Raw genomic sequence first — 18173 nt, 5'->3', positions numbered from 1 at the left:
AGCGAATTGGACAGAAGTGAGAAGGAAAGTATTGCACCAAAAAGCCAAATAAAAATCCATAACCTCTTACTGATTTCTTTTGTTTTCCTTTATTACTGTGACATAAGTGTTCTCTGCATCTATTTACTGTTACTCGGGGTCTCAGGCTTGCATATTTCATATGCCCAGATGGCCCACATCACTTTGTGAGGGATGATCTTTCTGTGCTGGCTAGGTATATGTGCCAGGTCCCATGCATGTTATCACTTATTTATTGCCTCCCTGGTGGCATGCTGTCGCCAACAGGCGTATAATTAGAATAGCTTAGGCTGGAGACCTGTGGAAAGTCTGAGTACTTCTGTAATTGGCCAGTAAGTGCTGCAAGAGTATGTCTGAATCCTCTATGATTTGTGCTGTTGGAAGCTCAGGTTTCTTCTTTCACTGACATTCTAGTTTTATAAGTAGATGAAATCCTGGCCTTTTGGATCTCATTTGTGTTGCCTTATTTGATGCCTTGTTATTATAAACAGCCCGATATTGCTTTTACGGAAATCTCCAGTTGCTTAAACAGAGTAGCAGCTTTTATTCCTCCCCTGTGCTCCCACCCTGTACAAAAAGAAAACTGAAAATAAGAATAGGAGAAAATCGTTATCAGAAACAGCTAAGCTAACAGCATAATCTGCAAGTTCTGTGTGTACTGTTATGATATCTGAAACATAATTATCAAGCTTAAGTTAATTAGACTAATGCTTAGAAAATCTGGCATGGCAGATTGTGGTAAGTAATTATATATACCGATTAAAAGATGTAATACATAGTGAGCAAAGGCAAAGGAAAACTCCATTTGATACAGTCAGTGAACACAGACAATTAAGAAGTCAAGGAGATGAGCACTGACAAAAATACTGAACTTTGTAGAAGATGATGGGCAAGATGCCGGTTTTCCAGCAGAACAGATTTTGCACAGTATCAGTCAAACACTTTTGTTTTATGAAAACCCATGCTACTGTTTCCTAACTGAAGTCTGTGAAGGGCCACTTGCTTTTTGCATTTTGATTAGCTGACGTGACTACAAGGTCACGTGCAAACAAGAATGTGACATTAGAATACTAGTTTACATATATATAGAAGTCTTGTAAATGGCTTTTCTTAAAGGCAATTCACAAGATGTCATATAAGAAATAAAGCTGTTAAGACAGTGTCTTCTGCAATTAAACGTAATATAATAATGCTTACGGGTGTGAATGAGGAAAGCCTGGGCACCTTTGTACACATCAGTACATGCACAGGATAAGCCCTGGGAACACAGAATGTGCCTTCCGGGAATTTTGATTTAAGGCTAGCTAAAAAAGGGAAAGGCTTATGGGAGAGAGGAATGGAGTGGTAGGCCTTCTGTACTAGTTCTGCTACCAAGATACCCTGGCCTGACTTTGAGATGTATCTAAATGAATAAAATGACTTTGCAATTCCACCACGTGATGTGGCAGTACAACCTGATTTCCCAATTGGCTTCCTCAGGAACAAGTAGAAAACCTGCAAATTCCCAGACTGGCAAGCTGACATGATGCAAGCTCATGCTAGGTCTGTGCTCAGGGTATTTGATCTGCAAGTATTGGAGTTGAGCTTTTGGAAAAATATGCCACCTCTTCTCAGTTGAGCCATGAGCTGTGTTCATTTCGGCTGGAAATTGCTTTCATTTCTGTTGATATCATCATTTCCCAAGGCATGAACAAAACGAACTGAAAACAAAAAGTTACTTCATCTCTGAAAAGCAGGAATATTTTGGTTGCTTTTCCCATCTTCACGTCTTCTCTGCCTTCTACCTTTCCGTGTTTACGTGACCACCTCATCCATGAGGCTCCCAGGAGCAGAACTTACACCAATGCTGCAAATAAGTTCCAGCGAGTTTTCAAGATGAATATTTCTAAAATGGGTGTGCTCAAAGGTCGGAACATTCATTCTGTCCAAAAGCAATGATACCCAAATCTGCATATTAAATATTAATTGTTGTGCAAATTGTATCAGTACAGGATTTCTGCATAGAAACGTGGAGGTGTCTGGGAAGATGCAGCACAGGCTATGGCAACTGATTTTTTACTAGGCAGTTTAATAAGATTTTTCAATGTATTTTCATCAAAAACTCCTTTCTTCTAGTGGAAGCTATCAGCCTTAATTAACTGCACAATGTATCCAGCTAAAATTAATTTCCCCAAATTCAGTCCGTTCACTGAAATCTATTAGAGAATGTTATATTCCCAGGCTATAATGCCATCCCCACTCTTCAGCGTGGGCCTCACGTGGGTATAGCTGTGGTCTTACCCCCCAGAAAAAGAATTTGAACAGAAGGACGAGCATTGCAGCTTGAAAGAGGAGCAAATATATTCCTCCTCCTTGAATGAAGGCAGCCTGCACTCCTCCAGCCCTTGAAAAAGCCACTGCTATCCCAGGCTCAGCTTCACAAAGAAAAAAAAATAGGGGTTCTTGTGTTGCTGCTGTGTTGTATCCCTTGTCTGTGAGTTTTTGTTCTCATTTGATTTAGCGTACGAGTTAAGAGGTTTATCTTGAGGGACGAAGAAGCTTGCCTGGACAGTATTGAGTCGTTTCTCACTCTCCTTTCAGTTCCTTTGTTCTGGGTGCCCCACCAGTACAAGGCGCCATGGGGACCTCCTGCACAGCTCATGCCTTCTGCATCCATCCCTTGCAAAGGAAAGGCTTAGACTATGGATAACTTAGCTTTGTGAAGTTTGTGTAGTAAGATAAACTAGGTTAAAACCCATGTGATATCTCTTAAGGGAACGTCCCATTTAAGCTTTATGGCAGTACTGACTTGCTTGGAAAACTGGAAGAGTTGATTGACCATCTGATATCTTCAGTTCCGTTCACGTATCTGGGTCTAGTGTCGTATACTGCTGTTGCAGTATCAGGACAATGCAAGCCTACACTTGATTTTATAAGTATTCTAGACACTGAAGAGATGTATATATTTCTTTTTTCCTTTGCTGCTACTTTAAGAAATGAATTTTCAGACTCTGGGGCATTTGCCCTTGACAAAACTTGTCTGGTTCATGTGGCACTAGGTCAGTGGAATATCAATAGATTCTTAATGCAGTCTGTCTCTTAGAGTTTCTTTCATTCCTCAGAGCAAGAGTAAATGTCATTCATATTGGCAGGCTGTAGTGGGAACATTGAGTTACTAATTTTTAGAAAATACACACAGTTTTTAAGTAGTCTTGGTCTCCATCTTGTGTGTCCTCTGTGTCTCTAGCAATTACAAGGTTAGATATCCCTTAAGATGCTAGAAAAGATCATTTTGTTGTCTTTTCTACCCTCTGCCTCTGTGAAATATTCATGGTATGGCTCAGGTATTGGGATTGGGTTTAATGTTTCATTGCATCACCATCTGTTTTGTTGTTGCAGTTGTTGTTGTTTTTCCCCTTGGCAGGGGGTGAGGATGCACAGAGGCAGCAGCGAGGGATGCTCCATACGGGTTCAGACCTGATAGAAAGATGAGCACAAAATCTGCAGTAACACAGTAGCTCCTCTGATCCAAGTTATTTTCTTTTTAACATCAAAGTCTTTGTGGTGAAAATCTGCCATTATGCATGTAAATCATCAGTGGTTGACAGGCTCTGTGTTTCCTCAAAGGCTATGAAGCCACATTAAAGTAAGCTTTTATACTATATTATATGAAGTTCATTCATATAACTTAGCACAGGCACTGAAATAAGTCTTCTTACTGAGACAAATAGCATTATCAAGTTCTAAGGACATACTTCAGGGTATTGTGGTGGCTCGATGGCAAAGGACAGCCCAGAGAAACTAAAACCACGGGGGGTGGGGGAGGACACAGAGCACTGTGGTGGCATTGCCTCAAGTACTCAAGTCCCTTGGCCATAGCCAACCACAACCACCCCAATGGTGGTGGCACCTCTCTGCCCACCACACCTGGGAACAACCATTTTATTTTAACTGTGGAGTTTGGTCCATAACATTTTGCTAGGATTTTTTCAAATTCTTTTTGATCTTGTTCTTTTTCAGTATTTCCCTCTTATTGCTGTTGATTTAAATGTCATGACATTTTAAACATGACTTATTATAACAAAACAGTATATAAAACAATATACTGCATAATAAATGCAGCCATATTTTTCAGAGTGAATGTTAAATGAGAGCAATTTATTCCTCAACCTATTTTAGTGCCTACTTACTGGATGGTATTGGCCACTTAAATCCTGGGGAGGCAATCTTGGAGGCAAGGTAGCCTTGTGTGTGCCAGGCTGAAAGCTAAAGAAACATCAGAGGGGTGCTTGGGAGGAAAAGGGCATCCTGGGGACGGAGCTGCATCCAGGAGAAGGCAGACAGCCCTGTCCTAGGGAGGTCTGCTGGCAGGCAAGGGGTCCCTGAGTGCTCCTGGAAGTACACAAGCAGGCTTTGGAACTGCAGGGGTTTGCCTCCAGCCTGCAGCATGTGTCAGTTCTGACATCTGAAATCTTAAAATCTTCCTGCAGTCAGTGGAGAGAGTGACTCAGAGTACAAGCTACTCCAGGAAATGCTGATTGAATGTTGTTTTTTAATTTCAGAGAATTGTGGGGCTGGGAGGTGGGGAGGAGAGGCGGGGAGGTTTGCTCAATAGGAGCTGTTGGGTTGGAGTAAGCTCATTCACCTGCTAAGCAGAAATCTGTTCTCTGTTCTGGCCATTGTGAGCTCTCCCTGCAGTTCCCAGAGATGTGAGGAGGAGGGGAGGGCTCCCCAGGAGTTGGGGGCATGCTTGTGTCCCTGCTGTTTGCTGAACCAGCTCAGCGTATGCTGTAGGACCTGCAGCTGATTTCTTTTGTGCAGGAGGAAAAGTACAAAGGAAAACTGAATCAACCTCCCTAACACAAATGTGTCTTCTTTGGCATGCCATGAATCTTACTGAGTGTGCCTAGGCTATGGCAAATATTTGTTTAAAGTTAAGAGGATTAGCAGGGGAAGTTCTGACTTTGAGGCTCCCTGAGCCAAGAGCCAGAATACATCAGGCTGATACGGGCACCCTGAGGTTATCTCCACTGCTGGAACGGGACATGCACATCTCCCTGCAGCTCTGACCTTTGGGGAAAATGCTTTCAGTCAAGTAATACATGCACCTGCATGAAATTTTTGAATCACTGACTCTATCCTTGATTAAAGTGCTTTTTCTTGATTAAAAATAGCCTTTTTCCAAATGAGTAATGTTGCATGGCAAGCTGTGCGCACAGTATAACATTTCCTTCAGCATTACCACGTTGATGACATTGCCATTTCTTACCCAGGACACTGTGCAAAACATCTCTCTCTTGTAGACAGTTCTCACTAGGAAATGCTTTTAGGAAGTGTCCGTCCCCCCTGTCCCCCCCATCCCTCTTACCTCATCTTTCCAGGTGTAAAACTGGTGACATTATCTGCTACCTGGAAGGATAACGGGCAACTTTTTCTACTTAAAAACGTAGTGAAATTGCAGCCAAACACATTCGTGGGTTCTTGCCTGGATTCATATCAGACTGCAAATAGCAGTTCTCCAAGTCTTTGGCAGGACTTCTAACCCTGGTGGATATTCCTTCAAGTATCTCCTTTGTAATGTACTCTCTTTCCAAGAATTTTATCTTAAATGGAGCCAAACTGGAAGTCCATCAAGATTTCAGCTCTTCAGAGTACAATCTGTGTATTTCTCTGAACAGCAAATGCATTTTCTGTACAGCCATCATTCTGCTTGTGGTTGATTTTTGTCTCTTATCCTTTAAAAAGAAAATTGCTCAGTATATCTTTTTTTTTTTCTTTTTTTGTCTTTTTTGCTGTCTTTGTTTGTTTTTTTTTACAGAATTGTTGGAAACTTGCCCTTGTAGTGTGTATTTTAGCAAAGCAGTTAAACACATGCGCTCAGGGTTTTTACTTAACCCTTCAGTGTTTCCACAACATTCTCTTCATTTAAGTGATTTTCTAAAAAGCACATGGTTACTCGTGTCCATATGAAGTACGAGGTTCTAGTCTTTCCTCAAAGCAAAACAATAAAACTGTAATATATATATTACATAATTACAACCATTATGACAACGATTTGATAAGAAGTAGAAGTAAACACTCTCTTTAAAGTATGGCTTTGATGAACAGAGATTTCCTACGGAAGGTACGCTTTGCAGGGATAACATCGGTAGCCGAGGCAGCAGTGTGTTTCATGAAGTGGTGAGATAACTGTAGAAGGATTTTTCCAGGAGATAGTTCTAAAAATAAATAATAGCCACCAATGCAGGAATGCAGATGTCCTCAATTTCTTCTTCATTTCCTTAAGGTACTGGTATGTGACGCAGCAAGTAACTAATACCCCCAAATCAGAGCTTTGTTTCATGCATGTGCAGATATTGATGTAACAAAATCTTAAGCATAATTGGCAATGAGAAAGTTAGTTATAAGATGTGATTTTTTATTTTTTTTCCAGTGTTTACTCGAAAATAAAGCAAGTAAATTACAGCACTCTTGAAGCAGCAATAAAATATGGAGGCAGACCCAAAGATGCAGAAAGCTCCCAACTGCTGAGGCTGCTCAGGCAGGGAGCAGGGCATGCCCTGGGCTGGAAGTACCGTTGTGCCCGTCACGTTTTCATTTTAGGTTGCTGGTTGAGTTAAAACTCAAACTACAACCAACCAAACATATTTGGGATGGAAACAGGAGGCACAGACCAGCAGAAGCTTCCCACTCCCTTTGGGAAGACAGCAGAGGTTGGGGAAAGGGTACAGTATAGCAGGAGTTGCAGATGATAGCAATGACAGTCACAGTTAATTACATTACAGGGAGAGGTGAAAATGAAGTCTTACCAGGAGGATGTAAGCTAAATAAAAAGAGAAAGGAAGCACTGAGGGAAAAGTGCCAGGACAAGCCCAAGGAGAAAAGGGCAAAGCAAGCCATTCAGAAATTAAGTTTAGGCAGAACAAGAGGAAACCAGCATTGAGGTCCTTAATATCACCAAATGGCTGACAAGCCATGGGTGCTGGAGGAAGAGAGATGTGCAGCAACCCTTTCTGCCTCCAGTATCTGGTTGCCAATGGAGAGAGGAAATGGGACTTTCCTCTTTCTTACAGTTCACACATTAATGTGGTACTGAAATACTTGCAGATTTCACCCAAATGTGGGCTTTCAGTAACAAAATGATGTCCCTTTCAAGCAGGTCATGACAGTATCCAAAGGAGTATTGATATTAACAAACGATGCCAGCAGGGTGATGCCTGATATCTGATCCAAACTGCTGGCAAATATTAGTTCCTTTTTCTGTTTTTCAGCTGTGGGCTTTGTCAGCATTGTATCATGTAACTGATGGAGCAGTTGGGTTTTGTTGTGTTGAGGTGGTTTGGTGTAATTACTCTCTACCACTATGAGTTTTCTTGTAGTTAAATGTGTTGGAGGTTATAAACTCTTAAGTATCAACAGTAAATATTCATGGAGAGTGACAATAGTGTTAATTAGCATAAAAGCCTTTTTCCCCCAATACTTAACAGAGCTAGTACTTTGTTAACATAGGTTGCTTTTCTGCTGATGTTATGACAGAGGTAAAAAACACTACAATACAGATGTTATTTCAAGCAACAGCCAGTCTTGGACCTGGGTTGACCATAGCCTGCTGCAGTGTGAATTCTGGGCTCCGCAGCAAAGGGTGAGAAGCAAAGGTTCCCCAATGTGAATGTGTGATAAAACAGTACTGCTTTTCCCTTAAGAATTGCAGTGATAAAAACGTAGACCATTCTCCAGCACTAACAACTTTAATAAAATAACATAAAGCACAGCTGTCAGGTCTGCCAGCATTTCACACTGGGAGACATGAGTGAGAAAATGAACGCTTTTCACAAGCAGAAATATTCAAAGAGCTTCGCTGTTTACAAGTAATCAAGACTGACAGTCATAGATTATTGGTGGAAGAGCATTTTCTGCTTGAGGTGAAAGAAGGGGATAATTTATCAGGAAGCCCAAGAAGTCAGACATCAGTAATGATCTACTTGAAGAAGGGCATATCTTAGAAACAGTGCATTTATTTGTACTGCGAGGCAAGAAGATGTACTGTTATAAACGAGAGTCAGTGCTTGAAGAATGTTGAACCAGATACAGTGTGTAATTGGGGCAGCTGCGATTAGAGAGCTGACTAATGTGCATCTGTATTTGTCCAGAATATTACATATGCATATATATGCCTTTCCCACCCTGTCCTCTCTCTTCAGAGGTATGTGAACTGCACTAATCTTGTTGCTTATCCTTTTGCTAATTCTTCCATTTTTTCATCTGCCCTAGTAATACAACAATAGGTCTGCATTTGGTTTCAGAGAATTTAGGGCTTCAAGTGTTAGCAGCAGCATATTTGTCTGTTTGGTGTGTAACCTTTGTGTAACCTTTCTTTTACATTTTTATGTTCCCTCATGTGCCAGCAGTTTTTTAAGTGGTAATTAGCAGAAAATGATCTGCAGCTTGTGACTGCCCTGTCCACTCACTTCATTGTGTACCCTGGGCTGCAGTGATGCAAGGCTCCATGTAGGCAAACCCTGCTCCCAGTGCTTCTGCCAAGCCTTGCAGAGGGAACTGCTGTCCAGATACCAAGAAAAGCTGCTTCCTTCCTACAGCATGGAGGGAGTTGATTATAGTTACATGATGAAGCTCACTTCTTTGTAAAATACCACAGCAATTCATTCAATACACTTCTGTTTCTTTGAGCAAGCAACATTAAAATAAAAGCTGAGCTAAATCCCTACCTTATTAATCTCTGTACAAGTGAGTTGGCTCTTGCCTGAATTGCACTAATGGGATTGTGAGGGAAAAGAGCAGCCAAAGACATTGCTAGAAGTTAAGCAAGGAGAGCTTGAGGAGCAGGGGCTGGCCTCCCTCGCCTTCGAGCTGTTGCTGCTATGTCTCCTGCTGACACCAGGTCGAATGAGCGAGACTGCTTTTTTAGAAAACCAGCTCACACCTCAGACAGACAATTGATTTACCACCACTTGGCTCATCCTAGTGCGTTGTCTTGTGAAGTGTGAGCACTCACAGTGAATGGGAAGTATAAGGTGATGTGTGCTACTTCTCCCATTGCCAGCTTAGCTGTGGTACTCACATGCCATATAGGTTCCTACAGTGGCAGAACTGATGTATGTTGACCGTGTATACAGTGTACCTGCTCCTGGTATGTAAATCTTTCTCCATAATTCTGTAGCATTATTACAAGATGAATTTATGACATACCTAGAGCTAACATAACAATGAAGATTAGTTCTATACTAGTCAAACAGTAATACACTTTAATTTGCCTACAGCTATTGTATCATATTGGCATGAAAGGAAATAGCTTTCTAAAGCAGCTTCATCTGCTGAGCTGAAAGAAATCTGTACTGCAGAATGTAAAAACGCACAGGACTATAGCTGGCAGCAAAATTCAGAATTGGAGAAACAGAGCACAAATAAAAGTGTGTATGAGTTGGATATATGCTAACAATCCTAGTTTATTGCTAAACATGCCATATACAGTAATGAAGCTTGCTTGGCAGGTACAATATTGTTTTGTCTTTGTTTCTAACTGCTTCGTCTTCTGAACTAAAATTTGCCCAGGATTAAAAGGTGTAAATTCATTTAGCTTCCAGCTTTGTTTGTGGCATTAACAATGAGTTGATATTATAATGTTTTTTAGAAGCATGGAAGCTGTTAATATAATCTGCACTTGTCTCTGTACCCAGAGACACACTAGAAATCTCAATACTTAAGCAATTAACGCAAATGTTTCTCTTGCCTGCTGTTAATGTAGTCTTCCCTTGATGAGTGGCAGAAATTCTTTGAGTGTACATGTGTACAAATAGGCACTCGAGTGCTACCACATAATATTTGCCGTAAAATAGGACTCTCTTCTGGAGAAGCAGTAGATGGGTTTGAAATTTTCAGGTCTGCTATAATGTCACTTAATTCTTACTACATATGGCATCTTTTTGCAGGTGTATTATGCAGCTAGATTGAAAAATTAACTGTTTCACAACTTTTGATCTTTTTCCCCATTAAATCTCTGATGAAATATAGTGTTCTTAACAGAATTTTCCTTTCTAAAGTAGGGCTGTACCTCACTTTTAAAGCAAGGGCAAGGAAGGACTAATAACTTGCATGCAGGGAAGTAATGTATCTCTTCTGAAAAGTGCTGGTATAAACTGCTGATGGAAACAGCTGCAGTGGGGCCTTGTTATCACAATAGGTCTTTGATGAGAAAGCTAGCCCCATGGGAAGAGGAAAAAGCAGAGAGAAAATTTTACATGAATTACTGACAAGGTGTCCAGGCAGCTTCTGCCTGGACCACTCCACCAGTGTAATGGGCACTTCAAGCTGCCAGAGGGTTTGTTATCCTATTACCTACCAGCTTTGCATCAAAGACTCACGAGGTATCTGATCATCAGCTCACAGAGGTGAACTTTGTCACTGCCTATTACTCATCCTGGCACCCTGTGTTATCATCATAAATCCTTCAGAGCCAGTTAGCCAATCCTACTGCTGTTGCAGTCCAAAACCAGTAACCTTCACCCTTCATCTTTCTATCTCCATGTCTCTCCATCCCATAAACCCATGGAATACTTGGATAGTTTCAGTCAGATGTGTCTTGCTTTTGACAATAGAACTCAAAAAAAAATAAATAAAATAAAAAAAAAATCAACAAGCTATTTTTTTCTTCTTCTCTCAAAAAAAGTTGCAGAGCCATGACAAAGAGGATTCCCCTGACAAGTGGAGGACAGAAGAGGAAATGGCAGCTGAAGCAGCAATTCTGAAGAAGTATTTTCAAGAAAATTAAAGGTAATGGTTAGCACATCACCATACTCCTGCAACACGCAGAACTGTTCAATTCTCTCTAGGCTTCTTAAGGACAAGTGAGACTACGTAGAATGGAACAGAAGAAATGAGAGCTCTTAGGTTTGTGTTGTTCCAAAATGGGCACAGTGCTCCAACAGTAGCTAAAATAACGTCCTCATCCTTCAGCAAGAACCAACTTAGAGCTTTTAGTTACCAGAGAGCAAAAGAATAACACACCTGGAAATCAGAACTGTCAGTAGTTACTCCAGATGAACGCCTGTCCTAAGATGTCCTTGTTCTGCTTTTAGAACAGAAAATAGCCACCATGATACCTAGACAATGAGTTAAAAACTGCTGTGCTTGTGTACACATAACAGATACCAGCAGAATTCAGTCTATAGAGTGGTACATGCAAATGCTAACTTCTTCCTGCACATCTTAAATCATCTGATCAATTCAACATTCAATATTATGCCTGCTGGAAAACAGCCTGTTCTGCTAAATTCCTGTCGGCCTTAAAGGAAAAGAAATATGTGTAGGGGAGAGTAGAAAAGAGAAAACACTTGGCAAACACTAACATTGGTGCTCTAGAAACAGAAAGGTTTTCATTTTGTACCCAGAGTCCCAGAAGCCAGATTCTTTCTGTAGAAATGAACTGGCCCCCAGAGAACAATATGAGTTATGCTGGGATGTGTGCTGCAGCAGTGATGCCAAAAGCTCCCTCTCCCCTGTTCCCCATATGTTGTTTGTCACCATCCAGCACTCTCATTTCTCTGTCATTTCTGACTTTCATATTTTTCCTCGGAAGAACTAAAATCCCATAAATATCTCTTTTTTTCTGCCTGTGACTCACTGCTTGCAGCCCAGCTTGAAAAATCTTGAGCTCAGCTACATGGCACACATGGCACCTGTGCGTGACAACCTCATCTTCTCTGCAGTTCTGTCTTCTCCATTTGGGCTGGTTTACTGGACTCTCTCCTTCCTGTTTTTCACTTGTGTGATGACTGCAGCAAAAACACCAGCTTCTCCAGGCCAATTAACCATGGCAGCACCTCTGTGGGCTGGCACAGAGAAAGCTGTGTAATGCACGTCATTTGCAGGAGTAGGGGAAGATTGTCCTCAGCACCTGGGACTGATCCAGTTGGGCACATAGGGAGATGAAGGGCCAGAAATAGGGTTTGGGCTACACAGTTAAGTTTCAGCTGTGACTGTGGGATTTGTTTGGAGATGAGCATTTCTGAGAACCAGAAAAGTGGGTGACTCGGGCAGAAAGACCATATCCTTAGATAATACATATGCCAGCAGTCCTTTCTACAAACAGAGGCATTATGTAATGCTTCATCCATGGCATGAATAGTATTCAGAATGTGGTGGGTATGCCTGGAGTTTAGAAGGGTTTTTTTGGTTTGTTTAGAAATGAATTTGAAGTACATTTACAGAGAGGTTCTCAAGAGAATTGGAATTAGATACCCACGTATTAGTCATATGTTCTTAGGATCTCCTGATACTAAGCACAAAGCTTTATAGATGGAATTGGCTTGCAGGAATGAATTTATACATGTGGCAGGACTTTTATTTCCATTTATTGTGAAAATAAATCAGTGTGTCTCTGCATGGATGACCTCTTGATAAGTTCTCCATGATATTAAGGTCATTACCTTTCCTAGAACAGGCTGGTAAATTAAATCTCAGCAGCATCATTATCATGAGAGTATTTTGCTTAGTACAAACAGTCCTTCCAACCCGTGGTTCCCAATGCAAGCATCACTGTCAATCTATTCTCCCTGACATTGTTTTGCTTCTGAGGTTTAAAGCTCTGAACCTCTGATAAAGGTGTATCTGAGCATCTTCTGAATTTCTCAACCTTTACTTACTCTCTTAACCTTGCTTCTAAAATGATGAAGATTGAAAACTCTTGGCAAATTAGCAAGGTTATATGCATTCTCCTTCAAAGCTATTTTTGTTTTTCACCTACAGAGGATTTATTTTGCCATTTATAAGTTTACCTGGACACTGTTTGACTTGAGCTTTTTCATGCAGCACAGGGAAAGTCAGAAAGAGCTGAATGTGTGTGTTCTGGAGCCAACAGATGGCAATTTTTAAGGTCTCATGCATTATTTTTCAACTTAAGTGTTATGTTCAAGGAATCCCAGCTCAGCTAGATTAGCCTGGACAGACTGAGCAGTGCCTGAGAGCCTTCCTAGCTGCCCTTACATTTATCACAAGTCCTTCACCAACTGTCACAACTCCTGTGTGACTTGATTAGGTACAGGTACACGTTTTTATCTGTATGTATAGATTATCTGATCAATAAGGACTTTTAGATGACTTTCTTTTTCATAAGAAGCACTTGAAAAAGGTAAGAAGCTCCTGATTCTTTTCCTACTACATATGCTGGTGCTGATCCCACTTTGGTAGATAGCCATGGCTGAATCTTTACCCAAATTGTTGTAGATATCCAAGTTGAAGTTCAGTGTCACTCTGAATAAGGACAAGAAAAAGAAAAAAACTTTCTATGGAAAGAATATTTTAAATGTCATTGCTACTGTTAGCCACTCTTGCTTAATGGCACCAAGATTTGACCTCTTCAGGTGCTGTTTCTACACCTGTGCTGGTTATGTTTGCTAACTGGTATCTCTTTTGAGGTAGAACCACGAGGAAAGAGTCCTCTCTCAAAGGGCAATATTTGATGCAGAATCTTAATTTGCAAGCTTGTTTTCACTTCCACCTTTAACATTTTTCTGTCTAGAGCTAGCTGTTTTGATAGTCTGTTTTGTGCATTTTAAATCATGGCACACATGACAGCCAAAAGGCTAAAGATTAAAAGGGTTACTAACCTTCAGATAGGATATGAAGAATGTTTCTCTTCAAAGGCAGTTTCAGTGTGCAGTGTGGCTTCTGAAGAAAGAACCAGGCTGCACGAGTGTCAGTAAAAGTTTTCCTATTTATGTGCAATTGCAGTCATATTTCTATGCTGCTGGAAAAGTATTCAGTCTTAAGTATGATGTCAAAATGTCCCTTTGCATAAAAGGAGATTGGCAGTGATATTCCATTGCCTAGTGCTTTTTGAGCTGCAAATATCCCATAGCTTTTAATTGCTTAATCATCTGAGTATTTGTCATCCAACATGCAAAATTCATTTTTAAATCTCTCAAAAATAATACAGGCTGCACAGTGGTGCAGGATTTCTAATGTCAGCTTTACCCTTCATCCCCAGTCTGGCAGTGTTTCTGGAGAATATAGTCTATTAAACTTTGTCAGAGAATACAAATTTTATTCATTTTTTTCACCCCACTGTGAAAGAGATGATCTCGTTCTTTGAGAGCATTCATCCTGCCTCATGACTACCTCTTCTGTACCAAGATATCAGCATGCATGAAAAGATGCTCTTCTATTGACTTCAGCAGGGAAATTACCACCGTTAGCAGCAGCTGACCAGAGGGAATTTAAACTGGCAATTTGACTCGCATCTAGTCTTGCTCCAGCACATCTGATCATTCATGCTGCATGTGCAACCATGAGCACCAGAGCAATCACATCCCTTTCCTTAAATTTAGACAAGTGTGACAAGATGGCTCAAAGAACCTCTCCTTGGCAGCTTTACTCTAAGAAAAGCCCTCCCGTTATTTCTGGCACTTTGAACTAATAAAACCGCAGAATGATGATTATGCCTTGGAGTGTGTCCACCATGCCAGCACAGAAAGTACAACATGCTGTGAATTCTGCTGTGGGGAATAGCATCAGTGGAGGTGAGTGCCCATCAGCTGTGGGAGCCTTGTTTCATACACATGGCAGTTCTTGGAGTGCTTACACTGGAGTAAGAGTTGGTGTGCCGGGTCTTGTGGACATCCCCAAGAGCGTCACTGAGAGCTGTTCATGGCTGCACTTAGGAATTGTTTGCATATAATCCTGAAGTAAACACACATCCTAGTAATCAGCTATAGACATTGCTGCACTCCAGCCTTAAGTGCTATTAATTATATCCCCCACTCAGCAGCATCCAAGAACCATTAATTAGAAAGCAGGAGCTGACAGTTTGCTTGTCTGTGTGAAACTATTATGACCTGAGAGTGAAATATAAGCTTCAGAAGAAACATGCTTTATGAAGGTCACCTTGGAAAACATCATAACAATCTGTCAGAACAGAACGCCACACTCCGTGTGCGTTTTAGAATGACATTATGCTTTAAGTAGTTGGAAATAGCAAAGAGAAGATGGATCGGATCATAGAGTCTGTGCTTTTTCACCCAAAACTTTTTTTTTTTCTATAGTGAGTACATATAAAATAATCTTTTTATCATTTCAGTGGAATGGAAGGAAGGTTAATATCAACAGAAATTCCACAGACAAACATAACGGGGCCCTTACTGGTATTTTTGAAGTGTAAAACATCCACAGCCACCACTTCTGTAGCAGGAAGGTTTATGCACAGGAGTTAAATTATCTCTTCAAGGGAAGATGTAAACAGCCAGGAGAAATGTAGTGACTGAGCATAGCAGTAATACCCACCCTAGAAAGCTCAGAGCAAAGGCTTTCCCCAAGCCAACGTGGTATGTTAATGCATGGCAGCTTCAGCATCAAAGCAGATAATTCTTCTAGTTGAAGCACGTCATTATTCTTATGGAAAAAAGCTGCAACAGAGTTAGCTGTGGTTATGAGTAAAGTGCCTTCCTCTTGCAAGAGGCCACCATAAACATAATGTTATTCTCACACTGAACAGAGCTCTGTTTTGAGGATGTAAGTGGTACTGTGCTAAAAGTTGTATATCTCGTTCTCTGGACTTCCATTTCCCTGTAGGTGGACATTTAATTCAGCTGTAGAGTACAATGAATTCCATACTGCACTGCTTGGATCCTGCAATTACAGCTACAGCAGAAATGTCACGGCCAGAGACACAGGCAAGATTGTGCTGCATAAAGGCAAAGCTGCAAATGCATTACTGTTAGCAAAGGAAGCTGATGGAAGGCCAGATGTTCTCTTAACTTGCATATCCAGAAGCCTAAATGCTTACCTGAGCTGTCTGTCAAATACCAAGTATTTTTAGTGTGATTTGTTAAGCACTGTTTGTGAGGAAAATGGAGAAGACAATGCCCAGCTTCAAAGAAAGGTGATACCAACTGTGGTCAAGGACTTTTCTACCTGAACTTATGCTAAAATGATGCTAATCCCTTGCCCCTCAAAGCTGCAAAAAGATGCATTCACTAAGCAGCCAGACCCTTCTTGAAACCAATTCATAGAACTCGTGCGGAGTAATTCACAGGCTGCCACCGAGCTGTCAGTCAAGAGGTGCATACAATGGGTACTGTGGCTTAAAATGCCATGGAAAAGGGGAAGCTTATGTTTCAGTGAGAAAAGACAATCAAACAAAGAAGTGGGTGGCAGGGGAGTTGCAGCCTCACAGCAGCAAGAATCCAAGCCCTGCATGCAGCCTGGGGAAAGAAGTTCAGAGGCCATGCCCCTGTGTAATGCTTGAGAACAGCTTTGTGTTTAAGAAGCTGATACCGCTTTCTGAGTAGTGAAGCCAGCTCTAAGCATGGTCTGAAGGCACAAAACTGAAGATCCCAAGCAAAAAGTCTACTTCATGCTGAATTATTAGCAAAGGTTTGTATTGGGTTATCCTATTGCTGTAGCTGCTGCATAATGAAACAGCCCACAAGAACATTCAAACCTGAACATGACCTTGAAGCTTAAGAGCTGCCTTTGTGTTTCTGTACCAAGGCTGTGAGGGTGGAAAGGCAATATAATTTCTCTGGTAAATAGCTGTTTGAAAAAGGAGAAGTGTGATGGACGTTGGAAATACATTGGACTGAGTGTATTTGAGGCTCTGTTGTTTGCCAGGATATCAGTCTGTACACAAAAGGCCAATTATGTGCCCCATTTGTGCATCCTGGGCTAATGCAGGCCTCCAGTTAGTGCTGCAATGACATGACTTTGTGCATGGAGTCAGCACATGGTGCTTACTGCTCTACTCAGCTGCAGTTGCCAGGCTCTCAGCATTTCTTTGTTTCCACCTGCCTGCTGTGGCAACTAGTACAGGTCTTCTTCTGGTAAGGCCCACTATAGGATGCGTAAAATTGGAGCAGGCAGGGAAGAGCATCCCAGCTCATACTCCAGTGTCAGAGACAGCTGAAGTCAGAGTAAGGACCCCTCATCATTGATGTGTAATGCCTTAGCATTACCTAGGGAGTCCCGCAACAGGGTCAAGATGGGTGAGGATATACAAGAGATGATGATTTTGAAAGAGCATTTTAGGAGCTTATATAAGAGATCAGGCACTACAAAGAAAGTGTCTTGCATGAGATTATTATAGCAAAATTGATTTGAAGAGTAAGAAGCTGGATTTGATGACACAAGATACCCTTTGTAATCCCTCGTTCCTATGACTAGCAGTCAACAGAGCTGTGCACTGTGTTACTCAGTGACATCAGAGAGGTGCTTCACTTCATGTTTGTTTTCTGTAAAATGATCTCGACCTCTTTTGGAGTGCTTTGAGAGTTAGGAATGAAAAGTGCAATGTGAAAGAAAGGCATTAGTATTATATGGAAGTGAACTTTATTGAAAAAAGTATATAATAAATCAAACATGCTTCTCTTTCTTACTCTGATATATATTTTTAAAGTAGTTGCATGTGATGGTTTTCTCCTCTTCCTATAGCGCAGGCTATAATAGGTGCTGAAATGTGCTGTGTGTGGATTTAACACTGAACATTTCCTTCTGCATTTTGCTGTCAGTGTTTCCTGATGGAGCACACTAATGAGCACCCAACTCGTTAGTGATAAACAGCCTCACATTTTGTCTTACTAACACACATCAAAGATACTATTGTATTTAACTAGTGCATTTGATATTTTTCAGGTAACAACGTGTCTGAAAAACATCCTGTGACATAAGGAAGACCTCATTCTGCAGTTCTCAGCAGCCCTGGAGTTGCAGCTGAATGATTTTATGTTCTACAAATAAGGGATTCTTCAATGAAAAATTTTATTGGACCTTTGGATATCATCAAGGATGAATTTCAGCTAAGACAACTAACAGCGCTGATTCAAAGTACTGCTCTGAGTAGTAAGTTGTATTTTTCTGAATTGTGTACTTGGGAGCAAATCTTTTAAAATTGTCCCCTGGTCTAAATTGAAATAAAGTGCTAGAATAACTGGATAGCTGCTGTGTTTGGATACATTATAGAGTGTTTACTCCGTGTTGTGCTTTTTGAGATTCAGTTATTGTACGTAGGCTATTGTATCAAAGAAAAATTAGATCCTTTAGCAGTGTGACATTTCATAAAAAACAGGGCTTTGTTGTAGACTAGACAAGATAAACTTGGAGAGGTACTATTCCACCAGATAAGATAGCAGAACAAGAAATTTGTAGCCCTTCTTAAGATCTTTCCTTTG

At 40.9% G+C, this 18173-nt stretch overlaps 1 protein-coding gene and 1 long non-coding RNA gene across 10 annotated transcripts in view; one reads left to right on the top strand and one right to left on the bottom strand.

The window, feature by feature from the left end:
- The window catches only part of LOC116217177, a 99321-nt gene that overhangs the window by 12219 nt on the left and 68929 nt on the right, over positions 1-18173 (bottom strand). The gene's annotated exons all lie outside the window — the stretch shown is intronic.
- Positions 1-18173, top strand: part of FHIT (fragile histidine triad diadenosine triphosphatase) — a 530781-nt gene that overhangs the window by 501489 nt on the left and 11119 nt on the right. For 5 of the 9 annotated variants that reach the window (XM_031555606.1, XM_010718629.2, XM_031555607.1 and 2 more), the window contains 2 exons: positions 10682-10785; positions 17638-17939. In XM_031555606.1, coding sequence (XP_031411466.1) covers positions 10682-10783 — 102 coding nt within the window. In that variant the 3' untranslated portion in view covers positions 10784-10785; positions 17638-17939. Of the gene's footprint in view, positions 1-10681; positions 10786-17637; positions 17940-18173 lie in introns of those variants that run through there. The other 4 variants (XR_004161325.1, XR_004161324.1, XR_795181.3 and 1 more) reach the window with 1 other exon arrangement.

This window comes from Meleagris gallopavo, chromosome 14 (genome assembly GCF_000146605.3).
Source record: "Meleagris gallopavo isolate NT-WF06-2002-E0010 breed Aviagen turkey brand Nicholas breeding stock chromosome 14, Turkey_5.1, whole genome shotgun sequence".
NCBI classification, from domain to species: Eukaryota; Metazoa; Chordata; class Aves; order Galliformes; family Phasianidae; genus Meleagris; species Meleagris gallopavo.
This window is presented reverse-complemented; position numbering and strand designations above follow the sequence as displayed.